The following is a 24737-nucleotide window of genomic DNA, read 5'->3' on the forward strand; positions in this document are numbered from 1 at the left end:
TGAGCCTGCGTGCAGCAGCAGGGGCGCGCCGTGCCCGCCCGCCCCGGGTGGCCCTGCCAGGAGTCTGATCCGTGTTCCGTTTTGTCGCCCTGTGTTCTCTCCATTGGGCTGCGTGTGATTGTGTGCGTTGTGGGGATTTCTGAAGACCGTAATCGAAGTGCCAGTGCACCCACCCTAGGTATCGTACCCCGTGCATGCCAGCCCTTCGCCAGCGCTGTGCTCCGGAACATTCTAACCCTTGCGCTTGCCGTCGGTGGTCTCTAGACAGCGAGCCGGCAGCCGTCAGGAAGCAGGGATCTTTATTCCAGAATGTTCCTGTTAGCCTTCCAGGTCCGAACGCTGTTTTAACCCATGCTAATGCCTGACACCTGTGAGGGGCTCCCAGCGGACCTGGAAGTGACAGCATCCGTCAGAGCACAGGCCAGGCGTGCGTGCATGCGGCAGGGACGCCCCGGGGCGCCCTTTGTTAGTAGCACAGCACCGCGCACTGGCTGCCCAGGCCTCCCCAGCCTCCGAAGGGAAGGGTTTTTTCAGCCAGAGAGGTTGACGGAAGACATGGAAGACGGTCGTTTTTCAGACATTCTGCTCCTAGGGGAGCATCCTTCCGATAGCTTATTGCTTCAAAGATGGAAGTCAGCCCCAGCGAGGACAGGGGTGACTGTGCAGGTCGGCATCTGTGCAGTCGTCCCCCACCCTTGTGATTTTAGGAGACGTTAAGCTCAGTTTTTCCTCTTTGTAGGGCAAGATACAGCAGGCAAACATAAAAAGTCCTCAAAATTAAAAAGGAAAATTCTGTGTAGCTTCTGAGTGAGGGCGGAAGAGGCAGCATTCTCGCGAGCAGCCATGCCCATCGCGGCAGTGGCGTGCAGTGGAAAGATGCCACTAGGTTTTCCCAGCAGACGCTAGTCCCTCATTTAGATGTCCACAGAGCCACGCACGCACCCAGCACAAGTGGCTTCTCTCACTTTGTAGTTGAAAAAGCCTAGAACGAGCATCGGATGCACACAGTCCACTGACCTGTCGGGGCAACTGTTTGGAAATCCGTCTTTATGCATCTTTCTCAGAGCTGTATTGTCAGTGCTAAGAGGCAAATGCTGCTTACGTAACCTGTAACCAGTCACAGCTCTGCTTCCTAGAAAAGGCAGCCTCTGCGACTTGGACTTCCTGCTGAAACCCTGTGCTGTGATTTTTGTGCAACTTTTCCTTTATAAAGTATACAATGTCATAGAAGAAACCATGCTGTTCCACAGAGAGACAGCTGAAAGACTAAAATAGTTAATGCCTGGGGAGCCAGGAATGGCGCTTGTGGGTACTGTTCTTTGAAGGCAAAATCAACAGGCAGTGCTTTTCTATGAGAAGAAAAACTTAGGCATATCCAATGCATTGTTGTCTGGGTGCCGAGGACATCATAGGTTGGAATAAACGTCTTAGTTAAAGGATTGCTAGAATTCAGTAATGGATTTCTTATAAATGCCAGAGGAGAGGAAGGAATACAAAGAAAATGACGTAAGAGTTTGAGCTAGAGTGACAGGGAGATGATTGGTTAAAGTTAATTAAATATCAAGTGAGAGAACATGAGAGAGAGAAGACTTTCAGGAGAATTGGGTGGTGGGGAATCCAAGAATCTCTGGACACATTGAATTGGCAGTGTGTCCCTAAGACAATGGGATTGCAGAGAGAGAGAGAATGAGCCCCGAGGCTTATACAGCACCTGCTTATAAACGAGCAAAGCCATCTGCGAGTGCTGAGCCGGAGTGGGTGAGCTGGCAAGAGGTCCTGCCGGGGAGCATGGAGCAGAATCATGGAGTGGAGGAGGAAAAGCATACATGGGCGTGCCATGGCCAAGAGACGCCGGTCAGCCGACTGCCGTAGGACAGCGTCAGGCTAGAAGTGAAAGAGACAGTGACTCTGAAGATTGACCCGGGCACTACCGCAGGACTGAGAATAATTTCATTATGAATTCACATCATCCAAGGAAAGATGACAGCGATACTGTCACATCGTTTTGGTCTCAAAGTGTGTTCTGCTTTTGGGACTGCATAGGATCGTGTTCCATTTTTAGCATTTACAGGGAGCTCTTTGTAAGTCACTCATTTATAGACCAACAGAAGAAAATTCTCAATTGGCTAAAACCAAGAAGGTTGACATCTAATTGTGTTTCACCCCTACCTTACCCTTCATCGAGTCTTTCTTCTGTTCTTGGAGTAGCTGAGACAGAAAAGGAGGCATCCGAGCACCTGGATCTGGCTGGTACGTCTTCTCGGCCAAGAGAGTCGCAGGGGCACAGTCCCTTCCAGATCTCTCCCCCGTCTCCAGATTCCAAAAAGAAATCCAGAGGTATCATGAAACTGTTCGGAAAGTAAGTACAAGGGAGCAAGTTGCGTGGGCCCTGTCTTATTTGTTGCTCGTCATAGGGGTAGATGGGACGTGGGCTGAAGGTGGGTGTGAAATTGTGGGGCTCCTATGATTGGGGTTCGGGGACTCACTTGGCTTCAGTTACAGTTTCCATTCAGATCACCCGTGTTCACGCTGTGTGTGGGGGGGGAGAGGCTCAGGTGCCTGTAGCAGTTGTCAGTGCTTTAATCAACAAGCCCGAGGCCTCCTCAGGTCTAATATACAGCAACGTGTGTTGTGTCTTCTTCAGACTTCGGAGAAGTCAGTCCACTACATTCAACCCAGATGACATGTGTGAGCCTGAATTCAAAAGAGGAGGGACAAGGGCAACAGCAGGGCCCCGACTGGGTTGGTCTCGAGATTTGGGCCAGTCTAACAGGTAAGAGCCAAACCCATGGACTTCCGTGTCTCTGCCCATGTGTGGAGTCTTCGTGAGCACTTGCAGTGTTAGGAAAGAGTGAGCAGTCCTAATCTGAAAATCCAGAACCTTTTGAGCCCCCTAGGTCACGGCAAGTGGCAAATCTCACACCTGGTCTCATGTGACAGTGGCAGGTCTCAGTGTAAGAGCACCAACAGCGTTGTCAGGCTTGTTGTGGAAGGCGTATCAAACGTTAAGTGAATGGCGTATTTACGCTTGGGACTCATTCCCAAGATACCTCATTATACATATGTAAAAATTCCAGACTCCAAAACGCTCTGGTACAAGCATTTCAAGGAAGGGACACTCGACCCCATGTCGCTAGGTGAAAGAGTCAGAATTGTCCCTTGCCGCTGTGCGTAAGACAAGGTCCATTATCTTTACAGCAATGGGACTTGGCAGTGACTGATGAACAGTGCTGCTGAAAGTGCGGGCTGTGTGAGCTGGATGAGTCGTCAGAGCACAAGTGTCTGCAGCCTCTCTACTGGAATGGCTTGGAACTTGCATTTTACATAGATAGTAATTTACGTAGACAGCAGAGCCTTGGGGAGATGGGCCAGCAGAGTGGTTAACAATAGCTTCTAGGGTCAGACTCTCAGATCAGATCTAATTTCTGGCCTTACCACTTTCTAAACTGGATGACTGTGAGGAGCAATGATTTCCATGCTCAATGCCCTTTTTTACTTATCATTTTCACCATCATCATCATCGTAATCCATATGTACCCCTCAAATATGATTATGCAGATTAAACCAATTAATATATGCTAAGCATCTGGCAAATCATAACTGCTTGGGAAACATTAGTGATGAATAGTTTGTGAAAGCGCTTAAAGACATAAATCCTGTAAGAATTCTGGGATTTATCAAGACTATGTAATGTTTGATCTGTTAAGAACTCTAAAAACTTCCTACAGCTCTCATCAAAGTTTCGAGGTGATCTGGAACTACTACACCAACCTACTAACATGAAAGGGTGGGGTTGGCAAACAGAGTCCAGGGCGTTGGTGCTCAATCTTGTGTGATGGACTGGAAAGCTTTTAAACACAGCCCCTCCCACACAGGCGGAACACTGTTTCGGTCAAGGCGACTTTGGCTCAGAAGGAGACTCTGACCTTCAAATACCAGTGGTCTCATTTGCCATCTGTTTTCCTTGAACACAGGAGAGAACCTCCTTGTGTTGTTAAATAGAAAAGAAAAAGTGAGAAAGAGAAAAAGTGTTGTTGATCTTTACATTTGTTTCCAAACAGGGCCACTTTTTGTATGTCTAAATAAAAAAAGACAGAAATTTTGCTTAGATTTCTCTCTCCTCTCCTCAGCGATGGCATACTGCCCTAGTCTTGTCTGTTGCCATCTAGAGAGAAACTGTAATTCTGCTAAAGTTAGACTTGAACTTTTTTTTTTTTTTTTTTTTTTTTTTTTTGGAGAGGCAGAGTTACAGTGAGAAAGAGAGAAAGGTCTTCCATCCTCTGGTTCACTTCCCAAGTAGCCATAGCAGCCAGAGCTTTGGAGCTGAGAAGCTAAGCCAGTCAAGAGCCAGGAGCCAGGAGTTTCTTCCAGGTCTCCCACGTGGGTGCAGGGGCCCAATGCTTGGGCCATCTTCTCCTGCTTTCCCAAGCCATAGCAGAGAGCTGGATTGGAAGAGGAGCAACCGGGACTAGAACTGGCACACATATGGGATTAAAGCACTGCGCCACAGTGTGGGCCTCATTGAACTTCTTCTTCTTCTTCTTCTTTTTTTTTTTTTTTTTTTACAGGCAGAGTGGACAGTGTGAGAGAGAGAGAGAGACAGAGAGAAAGGTCTTCCTTTTGCCATTGGTTCACCCTCCAATGGCTGCCACAGCCCGCGCGCTGTGGCCGGCACACTGCGCTGATCCGAAGGCAGGAACCAGGTGCTTCTCCTGGTCTCCCATGGGGTGCAGGGCCCAAGCACTTGGGCCATCCTCCACTGCACTCCCTGGCCACAGCAGAGAGCTGGCCTGGAAGAGGGGCAACCAGGACAGAATCCGGCGCCCCGACCGGGACTAGAACCTGGTGTGCCGGCGCCGCAAGGCGGAGGATTAGCCTAGTGAGCCGCGGTGCCGGCCCGAACTTCTTTTAATCTGAGAAATTTCTGCTTGGGAATCCAGTCCAGCAGCACTATTTGAAATGGGTACAGGGGCTTATGTTGGTTCAGTTCCATGGTTTTCCGTAAAACACGTTCTTTTGGAAGGACGTTGAATCTTCTGTGGTATCATTAGATAGAAAGCGAGTGGTCTTAGAGTAATTTTCAACTCCAGTGTGACTTCTGCCTTCAACTAGACACTAACAAACAAGCAGTACCTCCAGGGAGTGTCCGTACCTACTGAATGCACACTTGGTCGAAACTGGTGATAAGCCATGGATTGGCCTCGAGTTGCTTTTCATGCGGCTGTTCATTTTCCTGTAGTGACTTGGATATGCCATTTGCCAAGTGGACCAAGGAGCAAGTTTGCAACTGGCTTGTGGAACAGGGCTTGGGCTCCTACCTGAGTTCCGGCAAGCACTGGATTGCATCTGGCCAAACACTTTTGCAAGCTTCTCAGCAAGATCTAGAAAAGGTGATTGCTTCCCTGTTTGGTTTACGATCGGACCCTAAGAGAAAGCACGTGGAAGGTGGGGTTGTCTTCCGTTCCAGAAAGTGGTGTGGGTGGAGCCAGTACATACTCTTGCAAAAGTGTGGGTTCCCGGCTGCTGCTTTCTCATCTTATCTCCTGAACTTAGAGGAAGAAGCTGGTCTTGATGCGTCCTCATGGGATGCTTAGAAATGGCTAAATGTTTACATGAAAAATAATGCTATAGCTGTAATAACCTTAAACTCTGATCTCTGAAACTCGCTTTGTGACTTTATCTTCTCATTGTGGAATTCTACTTCACATTGCAAAGGAGAAAAATAGTGCCCTGCATTTTACGTCCGAGTGTTGGACATTTCTTCCCAATCAAGTAGCATTTTGCACAAAAAAGAGTAAAATTGCTCTTAGGCAAGCTGCAGTTTCTGTCTTGCAAAGAAAATGAGTCACTGAGGAATGTCTTCGCAGCCCATTGCACTAATTACAGCGGTCTTGGCTTCCTAGGGGGTCTTTTGTTCAGCAACATTTGATTTGTCCCAGTTAGTATTGTCCTTGCGTTTGGAATTGGGTCTTTGATGCTAGGAGTCTGCATCCCTGGGCAGTGGCGCCCAGCCCTTGTGGATAGAGTTATAAAGTCAGGGCTGCTGTTTCTCGTCGCAGGAACTTGGGATCAAGCATTCACTTCATCGAAAGAAGCTGCAGCTGGCACTGCAAGCCCTGGGATCAGAGGAAGAAACCAACCACGGGAAGCTGGATTTCAACTGGGTCACTAGTAAGAGGGTTTCGTTGTTTAAAAAAATCAGCATTGCTGCCTTCTCGGGGTGCTCACAGGAATGGGTGTTCCTGGGCCCCGTAACGACACTGTTACTCCCTTTCAGGATGGCTGGATGATATCGGCCTCCCCCAGTATAAGACCCAGTTTGATGAAGGACTGGTTGATGGTCGGATGCTGCATTACATGACCGTTGTAAGTGATTCACTCTGGGCTTTAGGGGAGGAAAGTTGTTTTCTGTCCGAAAGCACAGAAATGCAGTCAGGGACATACTGTGTTTCCAGAATGACTCCAACAGAATTTGAAGGTGTCGCTTTACCTTGAGGAGTGGGCAGGAGTATTTCCCGTGAGGTTGACGTTGCAGGATTTGGTGTTTGCAACAGCCTTAGGATGCCATGAAATCCCTGTGTAGGCTAATGTACCCTGAGCTGTCCAGAAAGTTGATTTCTTACATATTCAGCAGTGTAAACGTGGAAGTGTGTGCCGTGGGTGAATTTTATGGTGTGAATTATTTCTCATAAAGATATTTTAAAAATAGAAGGCTGAGTTTTAAAGCTTTGGCAGCTCGCGGGTTCTGCATCGTCCTATGCACTGACTGCTCGGAAGAGTTCCCCTTCGTACCTGACATCCTTTCGCCTTTCCCTGCCGTGTTGGACCGCTGTTACTGAAAAGTCTCACCCTCCTCCTGGCAGCCCAGTTCTGCTATAGCCGCTGGGACTGGGGTAAAGGAAGAGGGAAGCTAGAGTTCCACTCTGGTTCCTTCGTTCTCTCATTCGTGTGCATTTTCTAGCCTTGCAGCCAGTGAGTGGGAAGACTCTTCCCTATTTAACAGCAGTGGGAGGGATGAATCCCTGGAAACCTTGTTCTAGATTCCATGGCACTACTGATGTTCTTAAGATCTCTTTGTTTAAATAGCCCCTTTTGAGCTTGGCTTTGTGCCAAACCATCACAGTCCTCTTGAAATATGTAGAAAGTTTCAACCATCTAGCTTAAGTATGCATTTCTCAATATCGAACAAAGTTAGGGTTGCAAGGATTTGATCTAACAGTTTATATCCCCTTGTCTCATATTAGAGTGCCTGGATTCTAGTCCCAGCTGCAGTTCCTGATTCCAGCTTCCTGCAAATTCAGACCCTGGAAGGCAGCAATAATGGTTCAAGTAATTGGGTTCCTGCCACCCACTTAGGAGACCTGGATGGAGTTCCTGGCTCCTAACCCCAGCCCCAAAGCTGCTGAGGGCATTTGAAGAGTGAACCAGCAGATGGGAACTCTGTCTCTCTATCTGTCTGTCTCTCTTTCTCTCTCATAAATAAATGGGCATGAACTTTACAGAAGGAGAGAGACATTTGGAGTTCAGCTCCTGAGATTTGTTTCTTTCTCTTGTCATTGAACCAGAGTCCTTCTCTTTGGGCCCATCGTACCCCCCGTGTGTGTGGTGATGCCATTAGGTGTTGTATATTGCATGTCATAGCGTGCCAGATGGACTTCTGAGCATTTTACTCATGTTCATACTCAATTCTTACCCTTTTTGGTTAGTTCTATTATTGTCCGCACTTTTAGACCAGGAAACAAAGGAGTTGATAGATTAGGTAAACTGCGTTTCCACAGTTAGAAAGTGGTAGTAAGCCATAGGGGTTTAAATCCAAGCTCTGTTCAGATCCCTGCTCATAATAGCTCACTGTTCCATGTGGAACAAATTCAGCAAATATTTGCCTGCCTATCTAGGTGTGAGTGTGTTCCTCTCAGAATATCAGCGGAACAGGCTTAAAACCACAGGAAGCACATGGGTAGTTTGTGTGGCCCAAAAAAAAGAATAAACTGGCTTGGGAAATTTGACCCCAGACATTCTAAATCAAAAATTTGTTTTAATATGGTCTCCCAGATTAAGTCCTGGGACGGAAAAAGGGCTCTAGCAGAAGAACTGGTGAAGCTGGAATGAAGTCTGTAGTTTAGTTGATTGTATTATTATCCGTATTAATTTCTTAGTTTTGATAAGGGAAAGGTATACTTACAACTATACCATCTTTGGCATCTTTTCTATATATCAAATTGTTTTAAAACAAAGTTCTTAAAAATCCAAACATTTTAAAAATATTTAAACAAAATCTTTCTAGACTTAAGTGCATGATAAAGGAATCCCTCCTTTTAAACTCTTTCAAATTATAAGCATTTTGCCAAAGGTTAATACTTTATTTGCATTATAATCATTATACACTCAGATTTAAAAAAAAAAACAGTAGTAGATGAAAACCTTCAATGCAATGTTTGGAACGGATGTCTCAGTCTTAGATAAAATATTCTTGGATGCTTTTTTTTTAACTACTTAAAGTGGTTTTCAGAAAATTTTAATATGTGATTTTTTTTGCTCAGCTAGCAGCCTTAAGGATTTCTATGACTGATATTTTCATCTGAAAAACACTTCTATAGTAGATTAAAATGTTTTTTCTTCCTTTTCTTTCATAAGAAGTGTGTTATCAGCAGGCTATGCCTAAAATGTGTATTTCCCTTGTTGATTTTCTGGGTGTGTTTCGAAGGAGACAGGGGTGCCTATCTTGCTCCTGGTCCCCAGATCACCTGCTCTTGCAATCATTTGTTTTGTGTGTTGGCGTGTTTGAACAAGTTCTCAGTCAGTCGGTGAGAGTGTTTCCTGGCAGGCACTGGTCAGTGTTGTAAGTGGCTAACTTGCCACTTGTTGTTTGTCTTCACTCCTTAACTTTCACCAAAACCTTTACTCTGGTTGACCTAGCTTTTCTGAGATTAGGGATAATACCTGCTCTAGATTAAGCATAAAAATCTGGAACTAGAGAAATTGTAAGGCCAGAGCACAGTACAGCAAAAAGCATTCCGAGTTTCTCTGCAACTTTGAGTTGCCTTTAGTTCAGAAAACCAAACTTTGATCATCAGTGAGCGCTGTTTGCTCTGAGCCATTCTCTGTGGAATCTTTGGGCCGTGCCTTTAATTGCGTTAAGTGTCTTCTTTGTAAAGACAGTTCTCAAACTTGAGGAGAGGGGCGGGCCTGAGGCGCCGCGTCCCACATGGGCGCCAGTTCTAGTCTTGGCTGCTCCTCTTCCTGTCCAGCTCTCTGCTGTGGCCCGGGAGTGCAGTGGAGGATGGCCCAGGTGCTTGGGCCCTGCACCTGCATGGGAGACCAGGAGAAGCACCTGGCTCCTGGCTTTGGATCGGCGCAGCTCTGGCCATTGCAGCCAACTGGGGAGTGAACCATCGGATGGAAGACCCCCCACCCCCAGCCTCTCCTCTCTCTGTGTAACTCTGACTTTCAAATAAATAAATAAATCTTTAAAAAAAATTGCAAACTAAGTTAAAAAAAAAAAAAAAAACTTGAGAAAACAAACAAACAAACAAAAAGCAAATCAGAACAGGCACCTTGTGCAGTGACCAGTGAGTGCTGCAGTTCAGAGTGACTGGAAGCTTCCACAGAAACAATAATTAATTTGGGGTCCCTGTTCAGAACAGGAAAGGGGGTTCTGGGGCTGGTAGACCCTGCAGCACTCACACCCTGGGCCCAGCGAGCGCCTCCTTTTGCTGTTTCCGCAGGATGACTTGCTGTCGTTGAAGGTTGTGAGCCTGCTCCACCACCTCAGCATCAAAAGGGCCATCCAGGTCCTGCGCCTCAACAACTTCGAACCCAACTGCCTGCGGAGGCGGCCCTCGGACGAGGTAGCGTCTCCCGGGGAGGCTTTTCACGCTGTGTGGGTGTGGGTGTGGATGTGGGTGTGTGGGTGGGTGTTTTCCTTGTCTCCTGATCCACAGAGTGAAATCATCTCTGTAAAGACGTCCTTTCCTAGAGCAGTATTTTCTTAGTGCGTAAGGAACCTTGGAACTCTGTGACACAAATTCCTTAAGAGAATTCAGGGGTGGGCATCTGGCGTGGTGGGTGAGACCCCCGCTAGGATGCCTGCATCCCCTATCAGAGGACCTGGGTTTGAGACCTGCTGGTTCCAGCGTCCTGCTGCTGTGTGCCCTGGGACACAGCAGGGACGGCTCAAGTACTTGGGGCTCTGCCACTCCTGTGGGAGAGCCGGATGGAGTTACTGGTTCCCGGCTTCAGCTGCAGCTCTTGCAGGAAGTACATCAGTAGATGGGGCTTCTCTGTTTTTGTCCAGCTCCTTCTCCCTCTCCTCCCCACCCCCATTCTCTTTCTCAAATAAAGTGATTTTTAAAAAGGGAGAGATTGTGGATTGGCAAACACGTTTTAGCCTTCCTTGAGCCGTCCCGTGGGCTGCCTGGTGGTGTTCCATGGGGCAGAGGTTCTAGGCAGCCTGCAGGTTTAATGCGGAGGATCTGCGGTCGTTTGCTCCCACAGAACAGCATCACCCCCTCCGAGGTTCAGCAGTGGACCAACCATCGCGTGATGGAGTGGCTACGCTCCGTGGACCTGGCGGAGTACGCCCCGAACCTCAGAGGCAGCGGCGTCCACGGCGGGCTCATGGTAAACTCGGCCTCCCCTTCAGCGTGGCTTCTCGGGGTGCTCCCTTAGTCTGAGGAACAGGACGTTCCAGGTTGGGTGTCCTTCATCCGGAACCCCGGATGCTGCAAAGAACGAAACTCTGTAAGAGCCAGCGTGACACCACCAGTGGAAAATTCCACACCTGACCTTCACGGGACAGGTCACAGACAAAACACAGGTGCCCTGAGAATGCTGTGTGAAGCTGCCTCCAGACTGTGTGTAGTGTCTGCGAAACATAAACGAGTTTCCCGTTTGCTCTTACGCCTCCTCCCAATGACAAGTTCTTAGCTTTACCCTTAGGGGTAAGTCCCAGGGAGCGTGTGCCGAACTGTACATCTCCTCCCTCTCTCATTCCCACTCTTACTTTTAACAGGAATCCATTTTCAGTGGGATTTATACACCTAAGAATAATTCTGTGTTAATTAAAGAGTTCAACCACTGGTATCAAGGATTGTATTTAAACCCATTTCTCTTCCGTGTTGAGCTAGCCCCCGTCTGTCCTGTGATCGCGTTTTTAAAACCCCAGGAAGGTACAGATTGTGTGGCTGCACAATCTGCAGTCCTGCCTCAGAAGCCAACTCCCAGAGAAGCACTCATCAGAGTGCAATCGCAGCAGCCCGGGTTTCAGAACCAGCTCACTCAATGGCTCAGAGTCCACGCCCCGTCCACCCGCGGGCCGTGGGGGGGTCGCTGGAGATAATCTCAGCGACAGAGCTCGGCGAACGAGACAGCACAGCGCAAGCCCGGCGCTCTTACAGCTTGCTTCTCCCGCAGGTGCTCGAGCCGCGTTTCAACGTGGAAACCATGGCTCAGTTACTGAACATCCCACCCAACAAGACCCTGCTGCGCAGGCACCTGGCCACCCACTTCAACCTTCTGATCGGCGCCGAGGCCCAGCACCAGAAGCGAGACGCCATGGAGCTGCCGGACTACGTCCTGCTCACGGCCACGGCCAAAGTGAAGGTGGCCTCCGCCTTTGTTTCCTGACTGCCTGGGGCGGAGGCTCGGCTGTGCCTGCTGACCGGTGGTTCTGTCTTGGGCGTTCACTGAGTGTTGTGCTGGGGTTGGAGGCTCAACAGTAACTAGGGGAGCGCGTTCTGGAAGGCTGCTGCTCGAGTCATTGCTTTTATGAGAGTTTTCAGTAACAAGGAGCACGACGCTAGCTTCCGTCTTGGCTATGTTGCCCACGCAGCAAGCCGGGGAGTGGGTTCCCCCTGGTCCTGCTTCTCCCATCCATTAGCCAGGGATACGAGGAAGGCGTCTGGCTGATTTCTGACCAGCCTCGACAGTTAGGAGTAGCTGCGGAAGAAATGACTCCTGGTAGAACAGCCGAGGACGGCGCTTTCCTAGTTCCCGTGGATTTGTGGGACATCCCCGACTCACGTGGCTCTTTCTTCTTCTAAGTCCCGTGCTGCATATGCTACCTCCATCAGTTTAATGCAAAGATGGAGTTTGCCAGCTTTTATAGAAAAACAGGGGGCACTCAGAAAGTTCATGGACAAATCAAACCAGAGAAGTGTATTTTTGCACCAAAAGAGTTTGAAACCTATGTGTCGTTTTTTCAAAATTCACATTTTCCATGAACTTTTTGAAGACCATGTGCCGCGTTCTAGGTTTTTTTTTTTACCTGCCCCCTTCCCATCCCATCTGCCTGAGCATCTTCTCTTTATTGTGTCCTTTCTCTGTTAAAAGTCAGGCTGCGGGCAGTTGTTTGGCCTGATAATTAAGGTACCTGGGTCTCACATCCCAGTACCTGGGTTCAGTACCCAGCTCTAGCTTGTGACTCTAGCTCCCTGCGAATGTGTACCCCGGGAGGCCACAGTGCTGTCTCGGTAACTGGGTCCCTCCCGGTGTGTGAGACCTGGCTTGCAGTCGCAGCTCCTGGCTTATGGCCTTGCCTGACCCTGGCCGTTACAGGCTTTTGGGGAGTGATCCCATGTTTGGGAGATAGCTCTGTCCCTCTGTGTGTGTGTGTGTGTGTGTCTCTCTCTATCCCACCTTCCCCCCTCCTTGTCCCTGTGTCTCTCAAATAAGTTTTTAAGAGTGTGACAGATTTGGGGCTGGTGCCATGCATCACTTGGTTAATCCTCCGCCTGCGGAGCTGGCATCCCATGTGGGTGCCGGTTCTAGTCCCAGCTGTTCCTCTTCCAGTCCAGCTCTCAGCTGTGGCCTGGGAGAGCGGTGGAGGATGGCCCGAGTGATTGGTCCCCTGCACCCGCATAGGAAACTGGGAAGAAGCACCTGGCACCTGGCTCCTGGCTTCGGAAAAGAGCAGCTCCGGCCGTAGTGGCCATTTGGGGGGTGAACCAACAGAGGGAGGACCTTTCTCTCTGTCTCTTCTCTCTCACTGTCTATAACTCTGCCTGTGAAATTAAAAAAAAAAAAAAAAGAGTGTGACAGATTTGGAAACCTTTGAGAGAGGTGGTTCTGTTTAAATGCCAGGCATCAGCCTGACCACCATTTCCATCCAGGCCAGCTCTCTGCTGTGGCCAGGGAGTGCAGTGGAGGATGGCCCAGGTGCTTGGGCCCTGCACCCCATGGGAGACCAGGAGAAGTACCTGGCTTCTGCCATCGGATCAGCGCGGTGCGCCGGCCGCAGCGCGCCGGCCGTGGCGGCCATTGGAGGGTGAACCAACGGCAAAGGAAGACCTTTCTCTCTGTCTCTCTCTCTCTCACTGTCCACTCTGCCTGTCAAAAAAAAAATTAAAAAAAAAAAAAAAAAGAAAAGAAAGTCTCAGGGGACTATCCAGGGTCTGAGATGGAGTTGCAGTTCCCAGTTAGCACTAAAGTTTTCTCTGCAGAAGACTGGAAATTCTTTTAGCAACAGCCAGTCCTGTTAATGGAAACAGAACAAGTGTATAGGACAGTGCAGCCTCGCCCACAGAGAAAACACAGTCAGGACCATTTGCTGTCATTGCAGTTGTTGTTTTGCTGGTTGCAAAACTTTGCATTAAGTCTTGTCTAATGAAAACTGGGGCTTCCGGCATATTTTTCATGGTGACTAAATAGCTAACTGGTGTAAGAAGAATAAGCTATCTCTCCTGAGCTTTATAACAAGGGTCACTTATCGTATTTGGGTGCATGATTCATTTGCCTAGGGTGTGCTTGTTTTTTTGTGGGTCTTTTTTTACTTTATTTTTTTCATGTAATGTAATGTACTACAAAGAGAACAGGTTCACTGTATTTCATACAGTTCTAAGAACATAATGATATTTTCTTCTTCCCTCCTTCCCTCGCTCTCCCTTTCTTTCTCTCTCTTAGTTTTTGAGACAACATCTTTTTAATTTACATTATACTCAAAGGCTAAATGCTTGCCCTTGCTTTTTGTTACTCAAATTTAATCATCTGTTCATTTTTCTCTGTGACAAGGCAAATAATTTTATCCCTGTTATCGGTATTTTTGTCATGTGAGCTCTCTCAGATATCCGGGTTTTTGTTTGATTTTCTCTTTACAGCCAAAGAAACTTACCTTCAGCAATTTTGGGAACCTGAGAAAGAAGAAGCAGGAAGATGGGGAAGAATATGTTTGTCCGATGGAGTTGGGACAGGTGTCAGGAAGTGCATCCAAGAAAGGATTTAAACCTGGTCTGGACATGCGTCTCTACGACGAGGACGACCTGGACCGGCTAGAGCAGGTGAGTGTGGCGCCGAGTGAGTCTCTCAAAGTGGCTCCAGCGTCCCGGCCCGAAGGGAATGCTGCACGTGTGTGTACTGATCCAGGGCCCAAAAGTCAGGAGAATAAAATAACAATAATAAACGCTTGGATTGTTGACGGCAGTCCAGGGACTCTCTAAGCACTTAATGTAGGATGTTCACGGAACCCGGAAAAGCCAGGGAGTATCATTAACTGAGACGCTGAGGTTGGTGACTTACCCCAGGGCTCTAACCTACCCAGCTGGCTCCAAGCCTGTGCTGCTGAGATGAACGGCCCATGTTGTACCAGCTCTGGGTTAAGGAAGTGTAGGCATTAGAACAGATCATTGGGGCTGGTGTTTGGCCTACAGCTTGAGACACCAGTCAGTATCTTCATATGCACTTTGTAGTACCTGAATTCAACCCCTGATTCCAGCTTCCTGCTAAGGAGGACCCTGGAGGGCAGTGGGGATGGCATAGGTAGTTGGGCTGCTGTCACCCATGTGGGAGATCTGGATGGCAGTCCTGGCTCTCAGCTTCAGTGTGCCTGAGTCCCAGCCCCCAGGGGCTGGCTTCTGGGGAGGAAACCAGCAAATGAAATTCTCTCTCTCTCTCTCTGCCTGTCAAATGAATAGAACTTTTCGGAGAGGTCAGGACAGGACAGCTTGCCTCCCACTCCGTGACCCTTGGCCGCCCCCGTCAGTGCCCTGCTTCTCCTAGGTTCTCCCTGCCCTTGGCAGCCACGAGAGGGGGCTGTCTGTCGGCCACTCGCCCGTCGACACTGCTGGCCTTGTTTCTTCCCCGAGTTCTGTTCGTCTCCCTGGACTTCCCCTCCATGCCGGGAAGCGGGTCTCTCACATTTCGGTCTGTTCTTTGCAGATGGAAGATTCCGAAGGGACGGTCAGACAGATTGGCGCCTTCTCCGAGGGTATCAACAACCTGACGGTGAGTCTGTGTTACTCCAGAAACACCTGTTACAGTGCCGCCGGGGGCTGCGGGGGTGCGGGGCGGGGTGCGGCTCTGCCTGATTCCCCCCCGCGTGTTCCTCAGCACATGCTCAAGGAGGATGACATGTTCAAAGATTTCGCCGCCTGCTCACCGAGCACCAGCATCACGGACGAAGACTCCAACGTCTGACCGTGGCACGGCAGCCCTCAGCCTCGCGCCCACCTTAGCCCTCGCACGCTCTCCGTGCACGCAGCAAGCGGCAGCGTCTGCGCGCTCCATCGTTCAGCCGCTGCCCCTCGGCAACAGGACGTGGAAAGTGGGGGAGACGCACCTGTTGGCGTTAGCACACCAACGAGAGGGACACCACCGGAGAATGGGCGTCTGCTTGCTTTGCCCCTATTTAATGTACAAACCTGTGATTTATTATATTTAAGGCGTTGCATTTGCGCTGCGGATTTTGCCATGGCATTTCCACTCATACCCCCCGGGACGCAGGGTCTGTGAAGCGGTGACCGGGACGTGGGCCCTTTCGTCACGTCCCAGGATTTTGCTGTAGCCAACCGAACAGGACGCGCTGTGCCCGCCAACTCCACTGTGGAATCTCTTTAAGCAGTCGGCGTGCCTGCCAGATGCCAGCCACACCTCCACTTGCCTCTTTTTGTCTTATTTTTTATATATTTTTCTAAATATCTGTGTATATATACAGCACATAGAAAAATAGAAGTTTTATTTTGTGACATAAGGAAGATGGTGATAAGATCACATTTTAAAGCAAAAACAGAAACAAACAAAAAAAAAATAGCAATCCACATGTTGCTATTCCAGCTGGTTCCAGAGAGATCCGAATGCTCTTTCGGCACAACCGAATTTTAACCAACTTGATCCATCAGGCTTATATATAAAGTGTTTTATATAGAGATGCATGTATAAAAAGTGTTTTATATATCTAAATGCGTATATATAAAGTGGCCCTCCTCTGACACAGCAGGCCGGTGAGGAACATCATCCTGAACCTGGGATCCTTTTACCTCCTGAGGAGGAAAGCAAGGGAAACGATGCACTATTAACTTCAACGCATTCAGAATCACTCTCCCTCCCCACCCCGCCCCGACAAGATTTGTAGAAATAATTTCTAAAGAAACCAGAAACGAAGCCAAAACCATGACAGTATTAAGTGTCTTACTTTGCTTCTTCGCCCAAGACACCATCACATCAAAATACTAACGTCAGCCTAAACACGCCACCTTGTGTGATCAGCAGGTGGGGCCTTTTGGAAGACTGCATCTTTGGGCAGCTTGTCTCTGCCAGAGTTCCAAAAACTCCGAGGTAGCCGCAGTAGTTTTACGGTGGCTGCTTTGTGCGGATAAAATGCAGTGCGTGTTTGCGGCACAGGCACACGGCAGTGGGGAGCTACTGCGAACACTGTGACTCCATGTGGTATGTTTTTCTAGCGGTCTTGGGAAGGATCTTCTGCTCTTTACGCGGTGCTACGTAATTACTGGTTACAGCCAACCCCGGAAAAGGCAGGATTCCACAAACGGGAGTGGAGAAGCAGTTCCGTGTGTGTCAGGGAACTCTGGTTATGAATTGTATTGACTAGCAATGGTCTCGTCTCGTACGTTGTCAGTAACTGACCAAGCCATTTGTCAAGGAACCTGTAGCACTAGCTGACTATTTATTTGTAGCACCAGTGATTTGATGCTAACGGTGATCGCCTTTGAACTCTGCCATTCATGAGCTGGTAACTCAGACCCTCACTGTCATTTGGGTTTTATTTGGATGTGAATATGTCACCATTGGAAAACTCCCTTCTTATCAGAACCCTACTGAAAATACCTGGACTCTGTTACAGATGCCAAATATTCTTTGTTCCGGACAATACAACATCACTGATGATGTGTGGGAAAGTTAAAAAAGTTTTTGATGATATATTTTATTTACAAAATATTATATACTGCTGGCATTACCATGTGAAAGGAAATAAAGTCAATTGATAATTGCCTTGCATTTTTCTTGATTTGGCTTTCCTGTGTCCAGAATAACAGGCTATTTCTGATATGAAAAATAGAAAGTGTCATGTATGAATGGCCATGGGTTTGACTGAGGCTTATCACACGTGTCTGCACATCTGAGGTCTTTGTATGAAAGGAAACTTAGGCACCTGAGCTGGGGGAGGAGGAATCCCAGCAGAAGGAATATAGGAAACAGAAATGATTTTCTTAAAAAATTGAGGAAATTATTTACAGAAGCAAAGATGTGTATGGGTCTTTAAGAACTAACATTCTGTCTATTAATTTAAAATTTGAAAAGAGTATACATCTCTTGGAAGATGAGTAGTGATCATGACCTGGACAAGAACAGATGTTTTGTGCCACGAGTTACTATCTCTGAACAGACCAGCAGGAAAATGAGAGACTAACACACCCAGTAGGCAAACAGGGTGGCCCCGGGTGTTTGTTCAGGCTGTATATATGCTTAGCTGCACTGAGTCAGCTGTCGATTAGCAACCCGTGAGCCTAGAAACAGGGACTTCACTCCCGAGCCGCATCGGGGTTCACATGTTTGATTGTTGGGAGCTGTGTTGACGGGGTGCAGACAAAATGGGGCAGAAACCCTCGCAACAGCTGGCCCAGCAGGACGGCAAGGAGGCGCCCTGCGTCTGTGACGTGGTCAGTGAAGCCGTGGTCCATGCTGCCCGGAAACTGCAGGAGTACCTGGGATTTGAATATCCACTGAGTAAGCTCTGCCCGGCCGTGGACACCCTGAATGAGATCTTCTTAATCCACTTCATCACCTTCTGCCAGGAGCACGGAGTTGGGGAGTGGCTTACCACCAGCAAGATGACCAAGCACCAAGCCCTGCTGTTTGGGGCCGACTGGATCTGGACCTTCTGGGGATCCGATAAGCAGGTGAAGCTTCAGCTGGCCGTGCAGACGCTGCACATGGCCTCCCTTCCTCTGCTGGAGCCCCCGCTCTGCGACCTCTCCCACCCAGAGCCAACGCCCGAGGAGTCCCTGGGGAAGACAAACCGCTTTCAGAAGCTGCATGAGTTCTGTACGTTGATAGGGGAGGATTGTCTGGGCCTCTTTCTTGTCTTTGGTGTCCCTGGGAAGCCACAGGATGTCAGAGGGGTGATCCTGGACAGTGTCACGAGTGAGATGGCCGGGAGCCACCTGCCGGGCCGGGAGGCTGTGATCCGGTTCGTCCTGGACACAGAAGAGTGTGTCCCCATCAGACAGCTGCTTGGGAGCTGCCTGAGTACGAAAGACGGGCTGAGAGAGGTGGGCAAGGCTTACGTCAGCATCCTCTGAATGGTGTGTGTGCGACAGACCTGGCCTGGCGGGTGGAAAGAGGCGTGCATTGTGTTCTAAGAAGCTCATCGGTGGGTGGCATTCTGGCATGGGACCTTTTTATTTTTACCCTCTCTCATGGACAGTGGTTATCTGGGCCACAGCATGTCATAGTTTGTGAAGAGAAAAGAACCCTGGCCGCATTTCAGGAAGATTGCTAATTTAATCTTTCACTCAGGTGTTCCATAAGAAAGTGGAAGGAGAGGATAATAAAGTTATGTTGAAAGTTTGATTTGAAAAGAAAAAAAAAAACTCTGTCCTTCTTGGAAATGGTTAAGTCTAGCACTAAAAAGTGTGAAATGTGTTTTCACTGCTGTTGGTGGAAAGTGAGCAGGGACAGTGGTAGGAGAGGCTACAGAGTGGGTTTCGTTCCATTGATGATGCCACTTTATTTTATTTTATTTGAAAGAGTTAGAGAAAGATCTTCCACCCACTGGAACACTCCCCAGACACCTGCAACAGCCAGGAGCCAGAAGCTTCTTCCAGGTCTCCCACGTGGGTAGCAGGGGCCCAAACACTTGGGCCGTCTTCCACTGCTTTTCCCAGGCCACCAGCAGCGAGCTGGATTGGAAGTGGAGCAGCCGGAACATGAACTGGCACCCATGTGAGATGCTGGCATCACATGCAGAGGCTTTACCTGCTGCACCACAACACAAGCCAAAGATACCACTTTCCACTCCGGACTTCTCAGTGAGCTTCGCACCACTCTTTCCCTCTAACTCTCCCTCGCTCCTGCCTCCTCCCATGTTGCTTTCTCTGCAAAGATGAGACATTGGTGGCATTTACTTGGGAATCCACTTGTGTCAGTCACCCAGAAAACAACTGCTTGTAGCAATAGTTGGTGTTCATTTAGCATCTGTAATATTCACACATAATGACCGTTTTTGCTTAAAAACCTGTGTGGAATTTAGCAGTTCAAAGAGGAATCACCAGTATTTCTTAAACTGCTATGGCAGGCCATGGGCTTCCCGTGTACGACCATGGCTTATGTATCCCTCCAAAACTTGAAGAGGTGTTTGTTTCTTCTTGACCCAGCAGAGAGGCTAAATCATTCCTAAGACAATTACGTGGCTTGTAACCAAAAGCGGGGTCTGTCCAGTTACAAAGCCCATCTCTTTTCTTGGGTCACTTAGAGAAAATTGACACTAAGCTACTGTAGTTACTGAGACGGCAGAGCTGTGCACCTGCCAAGGATCGGGCTGGTTGCTGTTGCTTGTTCTTTCACGTCTTGGCCTTAGTCTGCTGTTGAATCTTGATTCATAGAGGTGCAGCTGTTTGAAAACATGGGCCAAATCTAAAATGCACCCAAACTCTTAAATCACTTGTTGGGGCATGTGGTGCAGTGGTTAAGCCGCTGCTTGGGACACCTTTGTCGCTGTGTCAGAACCTGCCTTTGATTCCTGGCTCAGCTCACCGCTGTTGCACACCCTGGGAGGCAACAGGTGATGGCCCAAGGAGCTGCATGTCTGCCAGCCAGGTGGGAGACTTCGATGGGATTCCTGGCTCCTGCTCCTGGCTGTGGCCTCACCTAGTCCTGGCTGTTGCAGGCATTTGAGGAGTGAATCAGAGGATGTTATTAAAAAATAACAATGACATTTTCTGTTTCTGCTGTCTTTCCATGGCCTTGGCACATGATGTATTTTGGAATTTTCCAATTCCTGTGTGGCTGAATTAAGACAACATGTCCGCTGTAGTACAACATAAGCTGGCTGTTCTTGAAGTTAAGAAATACATATTGCTGCTGTGATGCGTGTGACAAACTGTGGCAGGCACTCTTGTGTTTTCTGTGCTACAACATCCTTTTTAAAATGCTGATCGCAAGCCACTAGATGAACGTCAGGACTACTAACAGGTCCCAGACGAGAGCTGTGGGAGGGTGGGGTCCCGGTCCCCCTGTGTGTGCTTGTCAAGTCTTGGGCTGAGAGTTCTCTCGTCCCCGACACCCACCGTCCCCCTTCTCTGCCTTACTCTGGGCTCCCCTGCCCCCTGGCTCCCAGCCAGCAGTGCCCAGGGGAGCAGACCACATCCGAGGGAGGAGATCCCGGATTCTGACCAGCTCTTGGTTTGGACAGCTCCCTGCCATTTTCCTGACGGTGGCTGATCCCCTTGAACCTGGCCTGTGCAGGCATCGTCTCTCCTCCACTGAGCCTTTTGGAGGGTGCCAATTGATTTCTTTTGGAGCAACAGCCACACTGAAATCAAGAAGACCCGCAGTGCCCAGGACAGCCACCTAGGTCCGCTCTGATTCTTCCTCCATTCCAGTACACAGGATTCACAGGAGCTGAGGGCGCGTCGCTGACTCCAGCCTAAATCTGTCCTGATGCGCCGGTGCCCGTTCTGTGCTCTGAGCCAAGCACTCATTTAAACAGGCCTGTCAGCAGTAAGGAGCTGCAGCCCCCAGACCCTTGCTCTTCACCTCCACCATGGTGGGAATCACGTCTTCCTGACCATGATGAAACGCCTCAGGCAACTTTCTCTACAGGGTTGCATTGATTTACTTAGAGGGAGGTTCAAGTCCAGGATGGAGCGGCCATGGCCACATTGTGTTGGCCTCTGCTGAGAGTGGTCATTGGTGGTGGCAGAGCCCCTACCGAGGAGGGGTCACGTGAGCCAGGAGAGGGAGAGAAGGAGAGACCAGCTCAGGCTTCTGTAACAAGACCCAGCAACCTAGGCATCTCCTGCCACCGCACCCACAACGGTTCCATCACCACCCTGTAGTGCCACTCTGGGGATGAAGCTTTTAACACGTGGGCATTGGGGGGCTGCCCAGACCAATGTCCAAGCCATAGCAGCACCCCAAGTCCTTGGGGAACCGGAGGAAGGGAGCTGCCATCCCCGTGCTGTCTGCTCACTTCGGGAAAGGGGAAGAGGAGGCCAGTGCTGTGGTGCAGTGGATTAAGTCTCCGCCTGCGACCCCAGCATCCCATACAGGTGGCAGCTTGAGTCTTAATGTGCTCCACTTTTTTTTTTTTTTTTTTTTTTTGACAGGCAGAGTGGACAGTGAGAGAGAGAGACAGAGAGAAAGGTCTTCCTGCACTGTTGATTCACCCTCCAATGCGGCCCACGCACTGTGCTGATTTGAAGCCAGGAGCCAGGTGCTTACTCCTGGTCTCCCATGCGGGTGCAGGCCCAAGCACTTGGGCCATCCTCCACTGCACTCCCAGGCCACAGCAGAGAGCTGGACTGGAAGAGGGGCAACCGGAACAGAACTGGCACCCCGACCGGGGCTAGAACCTGGGGTGCCGGGGCCGCAGGCAGAGGATTAGCCTAGTGAGCCACGGCGCCGGCCCTGCTCCACTTTCAATGCAGATCCCTGCTTCTGCACTGGGGAAAGCAGTGGAAGATGGCCCAAGTACATGGACCCCTGCACCCACACGGGAGACTCAGATGGAGTTCCTGGCTTCAGCCTGGCCCAGCCCCGGCCATTGCAGCCATTTGTGGAGTGATCCCACAGATGGAAGATAATACCCTGTGTGTGTGTGTGTGTGTGTGTGTGTGTCTCCCTCTCTGTAACTCTGCCTTTCAAATAAATAGTAAGTTTTTCTTTTTTTTTTTTAAGGAAGGAATGTAGCCTCTCCAGCCTTTGGTTTCCCTCTGGCTAATGCTCATTCAGCCCCGGCCCCTCCTTGCAGAAGATGGATCGAGACAGCACATGTTGGACCAGAGTATTACTCTGTCTCTGTCTCTGTCTCTCTCTCTCTAATTCTTCCCCTCACCCTTCCCCACCTCCACACCAAGTACATTGTTAAAAATTCATGTTAGGGGTTCTGTAAAGGAAATGCATGAGTAAAGGCTTAGAGGGTAAAGGGGGTGCTCTTTTATCTGGGGTGGTGAAGGGAGGCTCAGCGAGGAGGGGCCACGTGGCCAGCGAGCCCACTGGGGAGTTCGGCATTGGGGAATGATGCTCCAGGCACAGGGAGCTGCAGGGGTGGGGGGAAGGGCCTGAGAGGCCAGCAGCTCTGCCCTGCTGGAGAAGCAAGCACAGGAGGTGGCCGTGGATGGAGCTGAGCACACCCCAGAGAGTGGGAGGAGAGGTATGGAGACACAGCCAATAACGGATCAAGCTGGTCCGACTGGGAGGCCACAGTAAGAACTCTGGATTTTATTCTCAGCGATAGGAGGAGCTGGTGCCTTGGTCTGACACCCACCTCACTTGAGGGCTGGGTGGAGACTGGATGTGGAGGGGGAAGAGGACAAGCAGAGCCAGACTGTCAGCTGGGTGGGAAAAGAGGGTGGCCAGGACCCGGGAGGTAGGGCATGAGGGGGAGGAGGTGCAAGGTAGGATGTGGTTGAAGGGAAGGCACATTGTGTTGCTGATGGTTGCTGGGCGGGATGTGAACCATGCCACAGGTAGGCACAGAGGGCTAAGCTGCACCTGTGACACGGGCATCCCATGTGAGCAGCAGTTCCTGTCCCGGCCACTCCACTTCTCATCTAGCTCCCTGCTAATGTGCCTGGGAAAGTGGTAGGAGATGGGCCGGGTGCCTGGTCCCATCTGGAGGCCTAGATACAGTTCCAGGCTCCCGATTTGGGCCATTAAAAGATGTATCCTGTCTTATGCAACAGTGTGGAGGAACCTGGAAGATGTTAAGTGACATAAGCCAGTTTTATAAAGACAAATCACCTCTGACCCAATACCTACTGCCTGAAGTTTGCTGTTTATCCTTCTAGAACTTGTACTGTGCATTAAAAGGCCGTGTGTCTTCAGTGGTATTTTGTATTATATTTTTATATAATATAGTTAACCTGTACTGTTTGGTAGGTGTTTGCATTGCAATACCTTTGCATTGCAAAGTCCATTTCTGAAACCTGGGGATCTGCATATTGCTTGTGAACTTGATATACAGACTCTACTGTATTTTGTCCACCCAGGTTTTTAAGATTTATTTTTTTTTTAATTTGGAAGAGGTACACAGAGAGAAGGAGAGAGAGAGAGAGAGAGCGAGAGAGATCTTCCATTGGCTGGTTCACTCCCCAAATGGCCGAAATGGCCAGGGCTGTGCCAGGCTGAAGCCAGGAGCCAGGAACTTCTTCCAGTTCTCCTATGTGGATGTGGGGGCCCAAGAACTTGGACCATCTTCCGCTGCTTTCCCAGGTGCATTAACAGGGAGCTGGGTCAGAAGTGGAGCAGCCAGGACTCAAATCAGTGCCAATATGGGATGCCCACATCACAGGCAGAGCCTTAACTCACTACGCCACAGCACTGGCTGCTCCACACAGGTTTTATATGGAAGTTAGTTTTGATTAAAATAGCTCTCATTGGATTGATCCAGGATTTATATAGAGTAAAAACCCACTGTATGAAAGCTTAATATTTACCAACTGTTGTACCTAGAACCCACTATGTAATTTGCAGGGCCCAGTGAAAACTGAAGTTGTGGAGCCACTTGTTCAAAACGTGTTAAGAAGTTTTAGACAGGGATGGTAGAGCGCTAAGCCAAAGGGCCCTTCCAAGTGCAGCCTGGCTTCTATGCTGTGCTCAATTATTTAATCATATAGGTCGAAGGAAAGACTCTTACCATGAGTGAGTGCACCTCTAAGATCCTTTCAAACTGGAAAATTGTGTAACTTAGTAACCATCACGTGCAACATAGTACATGCTTCACTATTAAAAAAAAAACTTTATTTGTTTATTTGAAAAGAAAGAGAAAGAATCTTCCATGTGTTGGTTCACTCATCAAATGGCCACACTGGCTGGGGTAGTCCAGGTTGAAACAGAACTGTGGAACTCCATCCAGGTCTGTCATGCAGGAGGCAGGGGCCCAAGAACTTGGGCCATCTTCTGCTTTCCCTGGTGCAGTAGGGAGCTGGATTGGAAGCAGAGCAGCTGGGACTCGAACTAGTACCCTCATATGGGATGCCTGCATCGCAGGAGGTGGCTTAACCTCCTACACCACGATGCTGACCCTATGTTTCACTGTTTTACTGCATAAGATAGGTATTATTGCCTGTTGATGGCATTAAAATGAGTTTTAACCTTGTAACATAGAACTCAATTTACCATACTTGATGCCAGGGGGCGGGGGGAGTACAAAGTATTTCTCTGGCTCTTCTAGCTCTGGTCCTCTCTTTTCACTGTCATTTTTGGGCGAGTTAAAATAAAAGACCCAGAGCATAACAAGGTAGAATGGGGAGCTAAGTTCCTCAGCTTGTTCAGAAACGGATAAT

The 24737-nt window shown here is 49.2% G+C and overlaps 2 protein-coding genes across 6 annotated transcripts in view; both read left to right on the top strand.

The window, feature by feature from the left end:
• Positions 1-17226, top strand: part of PPFIBP1 (PPFIA binding protein 1) — a 176265-nt gene extending 159039 nt beyond the window's left edge. For 3 of the 5 annotated variants that reach the window (XM_008259470.4, XM_008259471.4, XM_070049539.1), the window contains 12 exons: positions 146-178; positions 2209-2359; positions 2645-2773; positions 5240-5390; positions 6060-6171; positions 6278-6366; positions 9726-9848; positions 10495-10620; positions 11413-11601; positions 14094-14273; positions 15151-15216; positions 15322-17226. In XM_008259470.4, coding sequence (XP_008257692.1) covers positions 146-178; positions 2209-2359; positions 2645-2773; positions 5240-5390; positions 6060-6171; positions 6278-6366; positions 9726-9848; positions 10495-10620; positions 11413-11601; positions 14094-14273; positions 15151-15216; positions 15322-15408 — 1436 coding nt within the window. In that variant the 3' untranslated portion in view covers positions 15409-17226. The remainder of the gene's footprint in view (positions 1-145; positions 179-2208; positions 2360-2644; positions 2774-5239; positions 5391-6059; positions 6172-6277; positions 6367-9725; positions 9849-10494; positions 10621-11412; positions 11602-14093; positions 14274-15150; positions 15217-15321) is intronic. The other 2 variants (XM_051850901.2, XM_008259472.4) reach the window with 1 other exon arrangement.
• A 593-nt stretch (positions 17227-17819) lies between these two features.
• The window catches only part of MRPS35 (mitochondrial ribosomal protein S35), a 44273-nt gene continuing 37355 nt past the window's right edge, over positions 17820-24737 (top strand). Inside the window, exon 1 of the mRNA XM_070049561.1 lies at positions 17820-18273. Coding sequence (XP_069905662.1) covers positions 17820-18273 — 454 coding nt within the window. The remainder of the gene's footprint in view (positions 18274-24737) is intronic.

Source organism: Oryctolagus cuniculus, chromosome 9 (assembly GCF_964237555.1).
Source record: "Oryctolagus cuniculus chromosome 9, mOryCun1.1, whole genome shotgun sequence".
Classification (NCBI taxonomy): Eukaryota; Metazoa; Chordata; class Mammalia; order Lagomorpha; family Leporidae; genus Oryctolagus; species Oryctolagus cuniculus.